The 19,279-nt window shown below is 37.4% G+C and overlaps 1 protein-coding gene across 1 annotated transcript in view; it reads left to right on the top strand.

Moving 5' to 3' along the window:
• DSCAM (DS cell adhesion molecule) overlaps window positions 1–19,279 on the top strand; it is a 391,004-nt gene that overhangs the window by 282,243 nt on the left and 89,482 nt on the right. Inside the window, exons 16-19 of the mRNA XM_085305248.1 lie at window positions 219–347; window positions 6,549–6,716; window positions 11,095–11,165; window positions 17,958–18,198. Coding sequence (XP_085161374.1) covers window positions 219–347; window positions 6,549–6,716; window positions 11,095–11,165; window positions 17,958–18,198 — 609 coding nt within the window. The remainder of the gene's footprint in view (window positions 1–218; window positions 348–6,548; window positions 6,717–11,094; window positions 11,166–17,957; window positions 18,199–19,279) is intronic.

The following is a 19,279-nucleotide window of genomic DNA, read 5'->3' as shown; positions in this document are numbered from 1 at the left end:
ATTAAAGGGAAGTTAGTCATACAAGATTACATGAGTAGCTCTTAGTTTGAAAGTGACTTCAATGGGTGATTAAATGGCACTGGATATTAATGAGTGACTGGAGAAAACGGCATGAGAACTTACTATCAGTAAGCCACGTCCGTGCCATGCTCATTAATGTATCTTATTAGCCGTATGGGCTTTCTTTGGACTAAAACTGAGTGTGTGTGTTTATTCAGAGCCCCCCGACCCTCCTGAAATAGAAATCCGAGAGGTGAGAGCACGTAGTATTGCCCTCAGATGGACCATGGGATTTGATGGAAATAGCCCAATCACAGGCTACGATATTGAATGCAAGAACAAGTCGGGTAAGAAATAATCTTCCTCTGAAGTAATTGCCATCTCATAACTCTCTCCTAGTCATTTATCATGGAACTTCTATTGTAAAAGAAACTGCCTGATGAAAATTTTTACCACGGTTTATTTAATATCTCACAGTACGATTTGTCTTCATTTGTTGGGGTATTTTTGAGGTAACGATTTTATGTTTCACAATCGCTGTTTTCCCTTTTACTTGAGATGCCTGCAAGGACACATTTGGTTGTAGAGTGAACCGTTCCATATTATAGTAGTTTTGATGATTTTGCTAGCTGGTTCTTTGTTCTGTTTTTACATTTTTCTCATTTTTAATTTTTTCTTTTCATTTTCTTTTTTTTTTCTATAGAATAGTAGCTGTCTCCACAAATTTTTTTTTTCTGTAGGGTATATTTTTAGAAGTTCTTTTCTATTTGTATTAGAGTACATGGCATCTTCCCCAGAAAGTTAGGAGCCAAAGCAGTAGTCACAAGAAGTTCTAGACAAAGAAATCTGTGTGGTAATTTGCTGAAGCACCATGAATTTTGAGTAATGCATTGGAAAGACTCCAAGGGAAAAGACCATTGGCACATATTGGCAGGCCAATGCAAGCAGGTATTTTTCTGCTGGCTCACCATCTAGTCATATCAATGAACATCTAATACGTAAAGCCAAGGCACAATAATATTTTCCTGAATTAGGTAGTTGTATGTTCTTGAGGTTCTAAAGGTATTCTAAAAGATATTTCAAGGTATTTCTTAAGCCCAGAAATTTCTACTGTCCATTGAAATTTAAAAACATTCTAGTCGCATGGTTGAACTACATTTGTGACATAAGATCATACTGAAAATGAAGTACATAAGCACTGTCCTTGAACCATGGTTTGAGAAGAGCTTAGAAAAGAAATTACAATTTAATAATGTTTTCATATTTTAAACATGATTTTAAAAGGCACTGAGAAATCATTTGTATTGCTTTATGTAGAAGTTTGTTACACTGTTTGTAAAGGGACATAGTCCACAAATTGGTGTGCTCTATGGGAGATTATCAGTGAAAGCCTTCGGTTGATGAAACCAGCTATAGTATTTTTATAGCTGTCTCGCTTTAATTCTGCGACATAAGAATGTACTTGTTTATAAAATTATAAAATTTACCAAATTAAATTTTATATATATATATATATATATATGTTCTACTGTTACACATCTTTCCTGTTCTTCATTTGTCTACCTGGTGTATTTCCTTTTCACTTTAATTGTTAGGCAAAAATAGTGTTTTGTTTTTGTTATTAGATAGAATGTACTCAAGAATTTTAACTCATTCATCACCTTTTTGCATTAGCTTTTTAAATGACAACGGTAACGTACAAGTGAACATGATACCTGAAAGATTAAAGGTAAAATTCTCTGTTGAGCCTCTGGCCAGAAATCACATCATTGGAGATACGGACTAGGCAAGGACGTCTCTTTGTTTTCTCTTTCAGCCTTTTCCTTTCTTGACAACCACCCACTGGCTCCAGAATCTTTTTTGAAAGTCATTCTTGCATGATAGGCTACTTTCTGACCCTAAAACAGTGCTTATGCTTTTGAAGAAATCATATAAGTCATCATAACCTCTGTCAAGGAAGATTTAGCTGCTTTATTTTACTCTAAGATTGGAGGAGTGCTGGAAGGGGACTTTAGAGCTCTAAGGGACTTCAGAGCTCTAAAATATCTTTTTTAGATTTAGTTCAGTGTTCTCAAGTGATAATACTGAATGCATGCAGGCAGAGATTAAGGTAATCATTCTGAACTTGTATTGTAAAATTATATCTCCATAATATTGCATGATAAATCAATAGTAAGATAGCATATGAGACACCTTCAGATTGAATGAAAATATCAGGACACAACATAATGAAAAAGGTTCAAAAAATTGAAAGAAATAAAAAATAGTGACTGGCAGATTTGGAGTAGGAAAAATACTTCTTTAGCTGTACAGGAAAACAAATACTGGAGATCATGTCCTATAAAGAACAAATTATTCTTGTCTGACTGCAAACAACAGAAACATTGTTTTTCAGAATCTGAGGCTGAATGTTATGAGAAACTAGGATCAGTTATTTGAATTTTTGCACACATTTTTTTTACCATAATTGTATCACAAAGAAGAGAGAATGGGCAAAGACAGTTACTAAAGAACTTGCATAGGGTAGTTAGGGGAAGTTAGACTGGAGAAAAGGGAATCAAGAATGTTTGTCACTGACGTTTTCAGATATTGAAAGGGACAAAAGGTAACTTAGGCAAAACATTCACACTCCAGATGGTAAGCTCAGGCAATGCCCTCCTAAGGCCAAAGTAAAACTGTAATATTGTGTAATATTGTAATTGTGTTCAGTGAGAATCAGATTTTTTAAAAGAGTATTTAATATTACTAGAAGATACGCCAACGGGTCATGGTGATCCATATGGGTCCTGATGATTGTGTAGGAAAGATTCAGTGACTYGAACATTGAATAAATGATCCTTTTGCCTGCTCTTCTTATATTCCTGCATTAAATGATAGCTCACARAAACACTTGAGGATACTATTTCCACTATTTCCACATGTAAGGTCATATATGTTATTTCCAGTATGAATGTACGTATTATTCTTTTCTGACTCTGTGGTTCTTAAGGGAATTTCACGTTCTAATTTAAAGAGCAGTAATTACTCAATTTTGGTCCAGTGTAACATTTTTAACCTTTTTTTGTTAACTTTGCTATTATTTCACTATGAGCATGTTTCTGGACAAGGCACRTACTGGGTATTAAAAATTGAGACAYGATGAACAAGACTGGGAAGCACAGGCATTGTGAAGCACTGTTCAGGATGAATCCCATATGAACAAAGGATGAAGCCTATGTTTCTTCCAGTGAACATCTCTCTTGGCCCTGCTGAACCCAGCTCATCTCAAAGACCAGCYAAGCTCACTGCTTTCTGCTCCGTGGTCAAAATAGCTTCAAATGTTTGAGAAACAAGAATGTTTCAACCTATTTATTACCCTCTAGTAATCCCATTCATGCACTGTCTCAGAGGTTCTCCAGATTTGAAATTTCTGTTGTTTAAAACAATCACAGGTTCATGTTAATGGGCAGCTTTCTAGGCTTGGTCTAATAGTAAATTCTCTGTCTAACTATGTTGCTTACTCTGAGGATTCAGAAATGGCTTTAGAGCTTGATACACCACCTAGCCTTCTCAAGAAGGAAAACTGCAAAAATTTTCTATTATTTCAGAGACTGTTCAAGTGAACATATATCTATRTATGGGCAGCCCCTTTGCTGTAGTTGACTGCCGTCATCTATCCCATCTATCCCTGCAGTGCCATCAGACCAAAAAAAACACACTTGGTTGCCTCTAGAAGAAGCATTGGGGTTGCCTATTGCATGTGTAGATGAGATTTGCAGGGTCTAGTTGCCCWGCAGGAACAATATGAATAGTGGGAGCTCAGCCTTTCAGGCCATTTCCGTGCTTAGTTGTAATTCCTGTCTGCATAGAAATGTACCTGTGGCACACAGACCTGGCCATTCATAGGAACCAGTGATGTGTAGTCAACAGGCTTTTCCATCTGAGGTGTACAAAGAGGTCTGAAGAAAAGAACAATATCTAGGTCTCTCCTTATGCTCTCCATCCTTTTCATTCTGAAGTCACTAGGGAAAGTTTAGGAAGAAACAGTTTAGGTCCCAATCAGAAGACAAGAGGACTGTGTTTTGTACTTCTGTGTGCTAACAGGTGAACTCCTGTTACCTTCATGATAAGGTCAATTTTGTTAATGTTAATTTTTCTCAAGAAAAACTAACAATTTCTCTTATCCCCATTGAAAAAAAATTCGGATGGAAATTGATTTATTTCTCTCTGGAGTGGCTCAGTTTTGGGGAGATCACTTTTGTTGGCTTATTTTCTCCTTCAAAAACATGTATCAAAATATACTCCTGAAATCTATGTATTAGTCATAAATTTATGACTACGTTTAGTGCGTAAGATTGTGAGTTTTAATCTCTCTCCTTCATGATATGTCATTATTTAATCGACTAAGAATCACAAGGATTTTTCAGATATGTTTACTTGGTTTCGGCAGTTAACACATAATAAAGATTACTGTCAGGTCGGTGTTTCAAACAGGCAAGTAAAAACAGTTTGTTAATATATGGATTATAGTAAAGAAAATTATCATCCATATCAAGAGAAATTTTGCTCATTCTTCATACCAAATGAGTCTTTTTTAAAGTTTTTTATGGTTGGCCTGGTACGTTGGAATAGACTCTGTGCTCTTCTGTATTTGTATAAGGTTTAACACAGTGAGGCTGACTTTTGGTAGAGATTCCCCAGCGCTACAGAAATAAAAATAATCAGTGATACTCCCACTGCTGCAGTTGAGACTACTGCAGCTTTGCTGAGTGGGTTCAATGTTTCCTAAATCTTTTCCTGGCTTCTGCTTGCTTTGCCACATGTCAGCTAGATCTAGGTCTTTCTTGACAGCTGAGGAGAGCTTCTGGGCACCACTACATCCCAGACCTGATTTGTCACCTCCCTACATGTTCTCCCATTTCCTAGGATCTGCAGAGATGTAAAATTTGCCAGCAATATCTATAGAGAACATCTCGTTTTTGTGTAATTCTTTTAGATCAAATATTGTCTGAAATCTTCTTGCTTTAGTATATTGTGGGAGTTTTCTTCTATACTGTGAAGCTTTTGGCTTTGAGAAATCTCAGGTGTGACCAACTAAAAGAGCAAGTGGTGTATTATGGCACTTTTCWACTGACATATTTTAAAGGAGAGTGTCAACCAGCATTTATTCTAATGTCGGACATTGGCAACACGTGACCATCAGCACATTTGAGAAATTTGTAAAGTTTAAGAAAGCATATTCTACCAGGTTTGCACGGAGACAACTCCTTTAGAATGTCTGACAGAACTCATGCAAAAGGAGTTGTGGCAAAGTCATTTACAAAGGGAAAATAAATTCAAGTACATTTGATTCCTAAAGGTTTTCTGGGAAAATTGAGCCATACAGAGAAACGAAGAAAGGTCCTGTTACCAGTCAAGCAGATGTCATTCTGACAGCCTGCACATCTTTTAACAAGCTACTTATAAAAAGATTTAAACAGTATCTGCAAATATTTTGTAGCTCAGTGAGCTTTCTATTTTTAAACTAGTCTTTTTTCTATTGAAATTTCCATGATCCCATTCTGTAAAACATTACAGTAGAGCCCCCAGCGACATCCCCCATAAAATGCTGCAGAGGTTAAAGGAGGAAGATAGGATGCACCAAGGAAGAGATGATGGATGGCAACTCATAAGAGATATCAAGATGCTTTAAACATATAGATGCTATTATTATCTTGCAGTGATTGAATATTACTATGAAAAGGAGAGGTTATGTATGGGTTTATGAGAGATTTGTATATAGCCAGTTTTCATCCCTTTTTCTATTATATGTCTGGAAGATTTTTTTTTTTTAATGTAATGGGCATATGAGTGATACCTGGAAAATAACAATGTGCTCCTCCATTTACAAATATATACAAACAACTAAAAGGATCCTTATGTCCTCTCATGTTAAACTGCTCCTGTATCCTAACATGRGTCAGGGAAATAGCATCAGATCTGGCAGGTGCTGAGCCTCAGGTTCAAGCCAGCAAAGCTTTCCAAGTTTGTGTCCAGCAGGGGCTCTGCCAGCGCTCCCACAGTGCCCTGCATGTGAGCTCCTGGAGTTTTGGGTCAAACTTGCTGTCTTGTTGCTGCTAATTCATGTTTATGAACTTCCTGTCCACCCTTTTCTATGAGATTAACCAGTGCACTCCCTGAGTGAGAGTTCTTTTGGGGCAGCAACTCACRCCTTTTTCACAATTGTTCCGAGGTAACAGTAAGAAAAAACAAACACACACATGCACAAAGCTGGGGAAAATTTCCCATGCTCACCATCCCTCTCGAAAAAGGCAGAGGAGCAGTAATTCTCTCAGAATCATTGATGACATTGATGGCTGAGATCGTATGCTTAACAGACTACATTTTGAGCAGTCAGGAGTGCTGTTAAGAAAAGTGATTTGTCGATTTGCTTGTAGTAGCACGTGTTATTTGGGCTAGCTCTACAAAGGCAGTATCCTTTTCTATGGGGTGCTTTAATAAAAAAAATTTGCATTAGCAACACTAATATTGTTTTTTATTTGTCTGTCTTGTTCTAATCTTATAAATAGACTCTTGGGATTCTGTTCAGAGAACCAAAGATGTTTCCCCCCAGCTAAACCAAGCCACTATCATTGACCTCCACCCTTCCTCAACTTACAACATTCGCATGTATGCCAAGAATCGCATTGGCAAGAGTGAGGCCAGCAATGAGCTCACCATCACTACCGACGAAGCAGGTATTTCCAGTTTTGCAGTGTCTGAATCTGACAAGGAATTAGCATGCTTGACACATGGAATCCCTGCTTGAAATGCTGCTTATGTTGCTGCAGTTCCATCAATGAAAATGCTAAAGTATTCCAAGGAAACTTTGTAACTTTTGCAACTTCATGATGCAGGCCTGTAATTAAAGCTGTTCAGTGGCATCTAGTGGTCAAAGACATTATTCCCCAAATTTTCCTGGACTGCTGGAAACTGCACACGTATACTTACAATTAGGCATTTTAATCAACAACATCTTATTTCTAGCCACAAGACCCCTGTGGGTCTTGTGGCTTTCTTTAGATGCCCAAGTATTAATGTAAGTAACTAACTTAATCTGCCCCCATTTGAGACCATTGATCTATGTCAATCAAATCTTCTGTTGACTATCCCACCCCCCAAACCATGCAACATTTASTTTTCTGATTACCCTGTAAGTCAATTGGCTGTCATTAATTAGAGTCAGCCACATATTTTTTGTTTCCATGTAGTCTTCTACATCATCGTTACAGGTTTCTGTAGCAGGAGGGTTGTGCCAGAATTTTCACATTAATGGCTGGAGCCACTCTTTTGTACACTTTAATTACTGTCTTCAGTGCCTTCTTATCTTTATTTCTCAGGGCAAGCAGATGTGGCAGCAGGGATAAAGGCTGCACAGCCTCCTGCATGCTACCATGCCACAAGTCCTGGATGTTTCATGTGACACTAAACAAGAGGTTGGTGAAAGCATAGGTGAAAGGAGGAGGGCTGCAGCTCTCTCTATGTTAGCAATTAAGAATGAAAATGTTGAGTGGCTGTTAAATACTTCCCCCAGATATATTTTGTAATTAACTATCCATATAGCTGTACATTTCAAAGTAACCCAGTCAGATTTAATATCATTAGCCCACTGAAACTGGGTGGAGTTTCTTTGAAAAATCGTGACCATACAGGAACCTGCTCATTGAAATCACATTTTTTATATTGATAATTTATTTTTTTTCTTATTTTCTTACGTGAAGTCATTAATCCCTCTTTGGAGATTTACATTTTTGGGAGGAAAAGTATAATGCAGGTATCTGGATGACAGTGTCCTGGCAGTGAAAATTCTACATTTTTTTTTGAAGATCCATGTTGGCCTAGACTTTAAACACCTAAATTTTCAGTCCAGTGCAAAGCAGAATAAAGAGGAGACAACATGAGCTGCATTTTTTTTTCACCACATGTGTTTTTTCATCACAGTAGGAGGGATGGAGTAAGGAGAATTCACATTTTTTATAAGCCTTCATTGAACAGCTTTATTAAGGGTGAATCATTTGTTTGCAAAATACTTATCATTTGATCAGAGTTTTTCTCCTTGTTTGTTCAATGAAAATACGAAATCACTAGAATAAACAGATTATCCATTCTCCCAGACTGAATCATCTATATCCCCAGCATGCCCGTTGTTCCTTGTGCATAATCAAAGTAGTGGGGTGGATCTTGGATCTACTCACTCAGCCTCTCTTACTCACCCATGTTTGGAATATTCCTTGCTTGCTGACTGTGTTCTGACTGATAATTAAGTTGTCAGGAAGAGCAGCTGACCTTGAAATAAAAACCAGCTTCCCCATTTAACAGGGTGGAGCCTTAATGTCACATTTTATTCAGTTCTTTGTAACCTAGTTTCAGAATAATTGATCCTTTCTTTGCTATCTTTTAAGGAGCTGTCTATTAGGAAAGAAAGGTCAGCARTGTGGAACTGCATTCAAAAGTCACTGATTTACTCGGGGAACAATTAATTGGAAGAGGAAATGTCAGATTTAGGCAAAGTATATGACATTTGTTCCCTGGGTTTTGATTTCAAGTGGTGGCCAATGTACAGGAGTTTCATTTTTTGGTTGTTGTTTGTTGCTTTTACAATTTGAAATGGGAAAGTGTGGGGGGCAGGGAATGAGGGAAACGGTAATGAAAAGAAAGCAAAATAAAACTGCAAGAAAGGCAGTGTAAAAACTGAACAACCCAAACCATGCCGTTGGCAAGGGCTCAGATTACATATCACAAGTTCTTGAAGCCTGAACTGACCAGCACTAGCTATCAGAAAGGAGACTATAAATGGTCCCTATGGCAAAAGGATAGTCAAGCATGTAGTTTTGTATTTCCACACAGCTAAGACTGATTTCAGGGCTCTTGCAGATTCCATCTTTATTTCCATACAACCCCAATTAGTCCCTGTGTTGGAAAACAGACTATAAGTACCCAGTTGCATCAATACTTGTCAGGAAAACAAAAGTATTGTAGTTGTTATTTAATACTGAAATCAATAGAGGAAGCTGGGATATCTGGGTTTTCTTTATGTCTTTGTCACAAACTCTGTATGACATTAAGTATGTAAAATAAATGACTTATTTATCCCATCTATTCATCAGTTTCTTTGCCAGTACAACAGGAATAACAGCATTAACATTTCACAATGGTATAAAAATAAGTACAAAGGCTTTAAAAACTTAAAAAAAAAAAAAAAAAAAAGGCTTTCTGGAGGCTCCCCAGTCCAAGAGAGACATAGAGCTACTGGAGAGAGTCCAGCACGCAGGGCTACAAAGATGATCTGAGGGCTGGAGCTCCTGCCCTGTGAGGAACGGCTGTGAGAGCTGGGCCTCTTCAGCCTGGGGAAGAGAAGAGTAAGGGGGGGGGATCTTATCAATGTGTACAAGTGCCTGAAGGGAGGGTGTCAAGGGGACAGGGACAAACTCTTTTCAGTTGTCCCATGTGACAGGACAAGAGGCAATGGGCAGAAATTGAAGCACAGGAAATTCCATCTGAACGTGAGGGGGAATTTCTTCCCTGTGAGAGTGACGGAGCACTGGAACAGGTTGCCCAGAGAGGTTGTGGAGTCTCCTCTGGAGATACTCAAAGCCCACCTGGATGCAGCCCTGTCTACCATGCTCTAAGTGATCCTGCTTGAGCAGGGAGGTTGGGCTAGATGGTCCAGAGGTCCCTTCCAACCTTACTGATTCTATGATTCTATGACCTTTCAGTGAAAAGCCAAGGTTTTAAGACCATATTTTAAAGCTCATTTAAAGGATAAAATGCTTTGTTCAAATTCCACCACATAATAATGTACCCGGAGAAATGACATTCATGTTTGTAAATAATGGGACAGAATCAAGGACAGGATTCAGGAAATTCATAGAGATTCCATTTTTGTCACTGATCTTACCCTTTTTACTTTCCTCTACATTACTGCAAGGGAAATGGAAATAGAGTTCTTTCAGCGTTTTCCCCTGTGAATGACAGTCAAGAAAGGCCCAGAATAGTGCATATGTAATAACTTAAACATGTTATTCTGGGTCTCCCTGCTTTCATCATTGTAAGCAAAATGTTTTGGTTCCTTCCACTGCAGCTGTCATTTACTGCTGCTCCACCTCTAGCAGTCCCATCTCACCCTTTCTATTGCTTTACTTCCTTTGTCACGTTATTAACTTTAATTTAGTAGCTTTTACTGAGGCCATATTCTGCATCTAGGGAACTCCYTACTACAGCTGAACATAACTCCATTTATTTGCTCAGATCTTTCCTTTACACTGATTTACTTCACTTGGAAAGTAATTTCCTTTACAACTCTCCATTCAGTTCTAACGTATTCTCGATCTGCTTTGTAGTTAGCTGTCCAGCTGATAAGTAGGTTCCTCTAGACTAAGGGCCTTTTTTTTTTTAATTTCCCTTTAAAGTGTCCTGCATACCCTTGGCAGTGTATAAGTAGTAAATGAAACTTCTCCTTACTCTCCAGGAGCAGTAGCATGCTCTTTCCATTTATTTTCTGAGGGGGGAGGGACTTTGACATGTGTGGGTTTTTTTACATGTAAGATATTTACGTATCTTATTTCCATAAAAGATGTTTAATATTTGACTGAACGTGTTCAGTCTTCTGTGAACACAGAGAGCCCACAGGAAACTGTGCACACCATGCTGAAGACTTAAGCTGAAGAGCTCCTGTGTTACCTACCTTTAAAAGGGTTTGATGCCTTTCTTGCTGCTACCAGCAGGGTTCTGATTGCCTCAAATATATCTTGCTTATTTACCAAAGGGAAACAGTATTGTGAGCATATCAATAAACAAGAAAAGTTGCCGTAATGCACTCTCATTTTGTTTGCCAGGTTGCTGAATTTTGCCATGTGTTGTATTTCACTGTTGGTCAGAGATGATGATTGAGTAAGAAGGTTCTAGGCTCCGGGGGTTTTTTGATCAAAGTGCTATCTTCACTTTTTCATATGATGTTAAATCAATACAAATCTTTATGTTATGTGGATGTATTAAGATGTTGAAATACCGTATGAAGTGCTGAATTCTATGTGCTGTGATGGACTGCTTTGATGCCCATCTCTTCTGTCTTTCCAGCTCCTGATGGCCCACCTCAGGATGTTCAGCTTGAGCCTATATCCTCACAAAGCATTAGGGTCACCTGGAAGGTAAATACATACAGCCAAGAATATAGACCTTGGCAGTATTTTTGTACTTTCTGATAGTTTCGTTGAGAGGAATATTATAACAATTGTGCATCAGAGTTATTTTAAGAGTTATTTTAATTAGGAGAGACTTTGCAGATGTCTTTGCCAACAGATCTTATAATATTTACCATTAAGGCTGAGGCATTATTCAATGAAAGAACATTTTGTGGGAGAATAATAGCAGTGGATGCTTGCTTCTGATGGGAATAACATTTTCCACTTCCTTCTGAATACATAGATAAGGCTATCAGTTTGCAAAATGAAAACTCACAGAATGTCAGTGTGGTTTTGGCCAAAATTCCCCCAAACCATTGGAGCCAATGGTTTTTGTTTGCATTAGACTTTGGGGCAGAGCCTTACTGCAAGAATGTCTGCACAGAGAGAGGCTGGGATGGTTTTAGTAAGATGGTGTCTCAATATAGTTCATGAGACTTGATGAAGCAGAGCAACTGATTTATAAATATCAGCAACTTGCATCATTAAAAAAAATCTGGCAATTCTTATGATGTGGTCCATTTTGTCTAGATTTTGCTCAATATTCTAATACCACAGAATGTTTTAAATGCTTTTAGTATGACATCRAGGGCTATATAAACCATATTTTAAACAATTTTGTTTTATATACTGCTTGTACATCATAGCAGATAGACTAAAGCTGTCTAATTTCAGTAGTGTAATCTCAACATGAATGTCAGTTTCCAAATCATAATGTTAATTTCATATATTTTAAACTCTGAAATATGAAATATTAAGTGCTAGAGCAGGATGGTGGCATTATAGTCATTAATTTCTRTAGTGATATTATTTACTTTCAACAAATGCTTCTATTGTGTGTTGTGCCCCATGATATGGACCGTCCAGAAAGTAAGGATAGCAATTGTGGGCTGATGAATATTTATGACAGCATTATAAGCTTGTGGTAATCTTRAGTCAGGTCCTGAAAGGACAAGTTTCTACAGAGCAGAATTTCTGTACAGTGCAGGTGGACATGTAACTACTGATGTCCAACTAGTTTGTTGAGGGACCTCAGTGAACCTCAGTTCTTGAGTAGTTCAATGGTGTTTTAAAAACATTGCATTAAAAATCCTGTCTTCTTGAAACAGTTCAGGATTAAGCTCCAAAAGTGGTCATCTCTATCAGGCACCTGATGTAAAAAAGATACATACAGTGCCGATACCTCTTTCACATCTTAAGCTCATATCAACATCGGTTTTCATCAAATGGCTTCCAAAAACCAAAAGTATGTTACCAGMCACAGGCTCACCTGGTAGATAAGGTAAAATACAAGAATGTATTTTATAAATGGGATACATGAAGCACTGACTAAAAAACAACACGCGGGTATTAGACCAAATAAAGTGGCCAGTGAAGTAACATAGAGTATACAGTGATCCTCAACAACCAAAAGAGGTGCTTAATGGGTTGTTGCTTTTAAAGGATTCAGAAAGTGCCATTCCCATCAGATCTAGTCAGCTACAACTTCCAAATTCCAAATGTCAGCTTATTCTACAGTGTATAGATTTCCTTGTTCTTTTGTGCATGTAGTTAGGCAGATTTAAAGACTTTGTTTTTTAAAAGTTCACTTTGGGAAAGATTTTCAAAAGCAACAAGAGAAAATCATTGGTTCACTGCGGGAGTTTATAGCTACCATTTGTGATTCTGAAAATTAGCTATTAAATTTTATAGGTGAAGATGGGTGTGAACAGCTACCAGACAAATAAAATTTGCACATCTACATTTCAAAAAGATTGCCTTGTGCCCATGCGTGACTCTATCTAGACCAGGAAAGAAGGGTTCAATCTCCCAGAAATGAGCAGTCTCAAGCTAAGTTGGTGCCACRTACTGTGCAGATGCTGGTTAGACTTTGGGGGTTTTCTGTGGTCAGCATGTCAGCCTGCACACCAAGTCTCCAATGAACACCCAGTGTCCTGAGAACCTTCAAGATCTGATTCCCGTAGACCTAGTTTTTGTTAAATCTGGCCTTGCACATAATTGCCACCTGCCTCTTGCTCTTTCACAACTTGGGCCGTGTGTTCACGATGCAGCACCACCCTGTTTCTTCCTCTACCAGACAGAAGAATATGGAAGATCTTAACGTAATTGATTGACCAGGCATGTCTGAAGTGTCATCAAGTAGCATGAGAAGCACTGTGACAGTGGGCTGCTCTCAGTAGCATGTCCTCTAGCGAAGGGCTAGGAAGGCACTTGATCTAGCCAACAATAGCCTATGGCCCCATCACACCACAAGACCCCATGAGGTTCTGTTTCACAAGCAGAAGAAACTCAGGAGRTCCATGAGTGAAAGGATAGACTGCAAAAGACAGAGTTTGCACTTCACTGAAATTCTGCCCGTTGTGATCTTTGTGCTCTCAAGCCCCTGCAAGGTCAATCTGAAAGCAGTTTACCTTGATTTGCAATCATTGCTCTACCACTGCTGGTGGAGTAGATCATCCATCAGGTGCTAAGTTTCTTTGAGGTGCTGGACATAACTGAAAAAAAAAATCTTTTCCTTGACCTGGAATCTCCTTTGTGGCCAAAGGTGAAGTCATTGAGCTATCTTCCTGGAGGGTTAGCACTCGTGTGGCTCTATCTTCACTGGAAAAATTATTTTCAGAACGACAGTTTATGACAGCTGTCCCCTGAGAAGTCCAAGACTAGGAGTGAGCTGTTTGCTTCCCTTTAATTATTTGAGCTCTCACAGGACAAAGCAGTTTTAGTCCATTACTCACCCGGGTACTTTAAGCAGATCCCACTGAGATATTGCAGTATGGTCCCATGCTGAATCCTGGGGTTTGGGTAGGTTCTTACAATGCAGTATAGTGAGAAGTAGCATACTGTGCAGGATGCTCTCCTTGGTGCCTTATGTGATCAAAGACCTTGAGAATAAATAAATAGTCCCATGAGATAAATCCTACATTGTCGTACAGGCAAAAAAGGAGTAAGGAAAGGAAAAAAAGGAAGTAAATCCAGTAAAAACTTGATTGTTTTTATTTTGGAGGCATGAGGGATTTTTGCCATGAAAACACATGACGACATCATGTAAAAATGATTGTATCGAGAGCCGCAGATATGTTAAAATTGACAAACCTCGTTTAAATATAGATATTGTCATTAACAGGAAAGGGAGCCGAGAATAACAGATCAATCATTTTTTATCTTGTATTAAGTTCTATTTCTGCAGCTTGCTACAATCATTAATCTTCCTTTAGAGCTTCTTTTTAGCCCACTTGTTGAAAATCCTCGTTAAACGAAGATTTATAGGTCTGTGATGTATTTAATCCTATTTCTATGTGTTCACATAGAAGATTGGGTATTAGATTCAATTTTTAAATATTCAGCACATTTTGATGCTTTAAAGTGGTGCAGAGAACAGGAATTAAACAGGAATTCTCATTTAGAAAAATCATGATAATATTCATATTTTTTTCTTGGAGTACTTTCATTTATAAGCTAAATGAACCCATTAAATTTAGGCATGGGAAATATTCCTTCTCTTCTTTATGTACACACATATRCATGCAATTACAAAATGTCATACTTTACAAAAGTCATTGGTACCTTATTCTACAAAAGAATTGAGTTTATGAGATAGATAGGCAGCTAAGATCATGGACTGAAACTTACTTTTTCTTAGTGTTCTGTGACTACTGAGAAGGGTGACTATTTTTTCCCATGAACATTTTTTCATGAACAAATGTTGCTTCATTGAACTTTTTGCAGAAAGGGATCTATATGCAATAAAGTGTTTTTATCACTTYATTTATTTATTTATGTGTGCAAAAAGTACATCCAAAATGAAATATTTAGATAATACTGAAGAGGAACATTGGAAGTTTTGTGGAGCAGAACATTTCAATGCTTCATTCTGAAGTGGTTTTCAGCTTGTTTTATTTATATTTTATAACATGTTTCAAAGTGAAAAAAAAAGAGAAAATTGAAGTAAAATGTTCATATTTACTTAAAACATTCTCTTGACCTAAAGCAATTATAGAAATATTTTATGGAAAAATGCAACCTGGTCGTTTTATTCCAATTCACAATAAAAAAGTATATAATTACAGAATTGCCAGTGAAGAGGAATTTCTAGTTGTAGTCCTGCTCTCAGAACATTTCAGTGTACAGTAAATGTATAATTCAGTTTTAYAATTATGTTCCATCTGTTTCACAGTATGATATATGTGTTCAAATATACGTGTCGTATGTTTCTGTAAACTATTATGAWCAAAGTGCATGCTCACTTTTCTTTGTGTGCAGTGTATGCCCTACATTATATAGTGTGTGCATACAGTATTTTACTGTGCGCTGTACATGGCATTCACAAAATAATAAATGTACTCCGTTGTATAGCGCATGTGAGTTATGCATGTTGCTTGTGACTTCAATGTGCAAGATGTGTTTGGAACAATGACTTTTGCTCCAAAGTCCCCCGCGTTAACTAGCTGGAGTGTTCCAGYGGCTGCCTCTACTTAGACCATGCTTTAGATCTTGAGATCAGCAGCAGAGCACGTGCTGATGGTTGAGACAAGACATCTCCACACAGACTGTTAAGGCTTTTCCAGGCTGTGGAAATCTCCAGCACTGATGGAGAGAAGTGATACCCTGCAATGATGAAACTGGTGCCTCCAGACTTTTGCTCATTTAGAAATGAGACAGCAAATTGCAGCGTTGTCTGGAAGTGATTCTCTCTCTAATAACACTGTTTGAATTGTCCACTGCTTTGCCCAAACTGTTTGTCTTTTRGTCAGTTTGAAATGTTTAGATGATCTTAGTTCAGTTGTTTTTCTACTTCCCATGAACACTGAAAATGTATACAAATATGTATGAATTGTGCAAAATGCTATGCTTAGTAACAGAATTTAATATGCTTCAACAAATGAAACAGTTTACCACTTAAATATTTAATGATTTCAATCTGATAAAGGTATTTTCTTCTCAGATGGGTTTAAATGGCTTCATCCCTATGAAGAAGTCTGACTCTCAAACCAAAAAAAATTCTACCCTCAGTTTCTACCCTACACGCCAGCTGTAAAACACAAGCTTTTGCAGTCATATAAAGATCATTAAACTGTGGGGTTGTTTAGAATAGATAATAGAGTGACAACCAAAGTAAAGGACCTACATGTTTTAAAAGTTTTTTTYTTCACCACGAAACACAGAAATATTCAAAGAACCAAAAATAAAAGGATTCTGAAAACATAGTTCTAATCCCGGTCATGTGCTTTAGAAGGAGTTCAAGCCCTAAATCTGAAGGCTTTTGCATGCTAAATCTTGGTTTAGACATCTACATTAGACTTGACAGCACTACTCTTGCAGAAGGCTTGTTAGTACTAGAGGAACTGCAATATATGCCTGACATTGTATTTTTGCTTCAAGTTTTGCCTCCTTTTCTGAAGGCAACGCGGAGAAAGAAAATTAATCATCTTAAGAGAAAATTCATTCATCTAAGTCCATCCAGTTACATGTTTTAAATATAAAGAAGGTGCTGGATTTCACAAGTCAGTAATTTGTTGGTGGTGGTTGATAGGCAAATTCCRTGCTATTTTTATTAGCTCCGGTAAGGTTTTGGTCCCGTGAATGACAAACTCTTGCTGAAATGGACAGATCCTGTGACAGAAAAGACTGTTCTTGAGAAAGTATTCCTCAGTAGATTTGGCAAGGTATGGTAAAAACAGAAATTTTGCCTGTGCCTGTTTAATGGATCTAAAGCTTCTAGCCAATAAACTGCATCACAAAGACTTTTTTTATGGGTCTGTAGAACATAAGAGCTAGGGGATATCTGTTGGGAATTTGAAATAGTTTTGGAGGATTGGAAAGAGCTTTTCCTCTGTGGATTATAAATTATGTTTGAAAATCTTTATACTAGCTATACCTCATATACATAGAAAAATAGACAGGAACAGATTCATCTAGTGAAATAAGTCTAGTACAATTTAAATGGAGTCATAACAGGTGTTTCTGTCAATAATGGGCTCTCTCCCTGAGTTACAAATCTTTGTTTTAATTTAGACTATATTTTATATTGCAGAGTACAAAGGATTGAATGATTTCCACCAGTCAAAGCTCAGGAAATCTCGTACTGAAACTGAGAACTACCCCGAATTTTGTACTGTTCATATTTTTGAATGCTAGATATTGTCCGCCTTGTTTTAGTAGCTATTCAATATGCGAATCTGCTTTCCAATTCATTATTATCCTCATCTAATTATCTCTCCACACTAGATACTGAACAGAACCATATTTTAAAGCATAGTGTAAAATTTTCCTAATACATCTAGCTGAATAAACTTCTGTGACTGCCTTCAATGGATCAATAAATGCCTTACTAAAGATTTAGGGAATGAATGATAGGGGCTTCTGGYGAGAATGCTATTAGCGGTATATGGTAGACCTGTAATGCAGACATAGCCTTATCAGCTCAGCTGTGTTTGATTCAGCTGAAAGAAGAACAAAACATTATAAATCTAAACTACATCTCAAAAATATTTCCTGAATAGATTTTTCTCTGTAAAAGCCATTTAGGGTCTTTCTTTTAGCACAGGAATGTACTATTCAAAAAACTTGTCCTTAAATCTATATATCGTGGTAGAAAGTTAACACTTCATGTGCAAGGAGTATCTGAATTGTTACCTAAAAATAGAATTGCATTCAGTAAGAAAAAAAGTGTTGAATTTTTGTATATTTCAAATTTTTTAAGGGGAACTACTTGACTTCGGAGATATGTGCTTAATGTGTAATCTTTCATATCCTATTTAGGCTCCAAAGAAGCACTTGCAAAATGGAATTATTCGTGGATACCAGATAGGTTATCGGGAGTACAGTGCAGGGGGCAATTTCCAGTTCAACATCATCAGTATTGATACCACTGGGGACAGTGAAGTTTATACCCTGAATAACCTGAAAAAATTCACCCAGTATGGCATGGTAGTCCAGGCTTGTAACCGGGCTGGAATAGGACCTTCTTCTCAGGAAATCATCACCACTACCCTAGAGGATGGTAGGTCCTTGGCAAACAGCTATCATGGGACACATTATTATTTCTTTATTTCTTTTTGCCTTGCTACATTTACTGCTTGATTAGTGATTATTGTAGAGGGAATAATTGAAGACCAGACTTTACAGATGTTAGATATAGTAGACAGCTGTATGGGAAGAGATTGGGCATGTACAATTTTCATTGCAAGAGAGGCAGTATTATGCAGGTAAATAAATATAATTATACTGGTACAGTAAATCCTGATGTGAATTATATTGACTGAAACCATAGCTTTCATGAAGAAGCCTATTGCTGTGGTGTTGATATATTTGCAAATTTTATGATCTCGTCATAATTTTGTAGTGCACTTTGAGATGTTAAGAAGAAAAGCTTTGAAAGCTGAAGTCATACTGTTAATTTTGTTGGCTTTGTTTTATTTTTAACTGAACGTACTGTGAAACTTGGAGCTCTTTTATTACACAGTCCTTTATCCTGTCAGCGTAAAATGAAATGTGTGTTTTTCCAAGGATATCCAAACTAATGAGAGAGAAATCATTGTTATTTCACACCAAACTCAACCTGTCTAATCAGAGGAACAAGTCAGAATTATTTTTTTTCCAAACTTCATAAAAAGCTCTTCTTCAAACAATGAGAGGGAGTCCTCTAGTGGAAGAAAAGAGTGATTCCATATCCAAAAAGGGGGGCTCTATTTTAGAGTATAAAAGCAAATTCTATCATCATCCTGAAAGAGACGGTAGGTCAGATTTTCAGCTACTGTAAATGGACAGCAAGTACTGAAGTCTGTGACAGCTAGGAATCTGACTTTTTGTGTGTGGGAAATGGAGTAGCACAAATCTAAAACTCTTGAGAGTTATAGATTTTGAGGCATATGCTTCATGAAACTAGTGTTTTTCATTTACTCTAAATGTTTCTGGTCCTAAACAGATCACTGCAAGATGTCACAAGACAGTACGCTCAAACATGCATATATTTTGTATTAAAAAGCATAATACTTTTTTCTTCAGAATCTGCCATGCTTACAGGTTGGGAGGGGGTGGCAACATTTTGGGGGTTATTGGTTAGTTTTGGATCATTACCAGAA

Source organism: Rhea americana, unplaced genomic scaffold (assembly GCF_003343005.1).
Source record: "Rhea americana isolate MKP2758 unplaced genomic scaffold, rheAme1 scaffold_101, whole genome shotgun sequence".
Taxonomy (NCBI): Eukaryota; Metazoa; Chordata; class Aves; order Rheiformes; family Rheidae; genus Rhea; species Rhea americana.
This window is presented reverse-complemented; position numbering and strand designations above follow the sequence as displayed.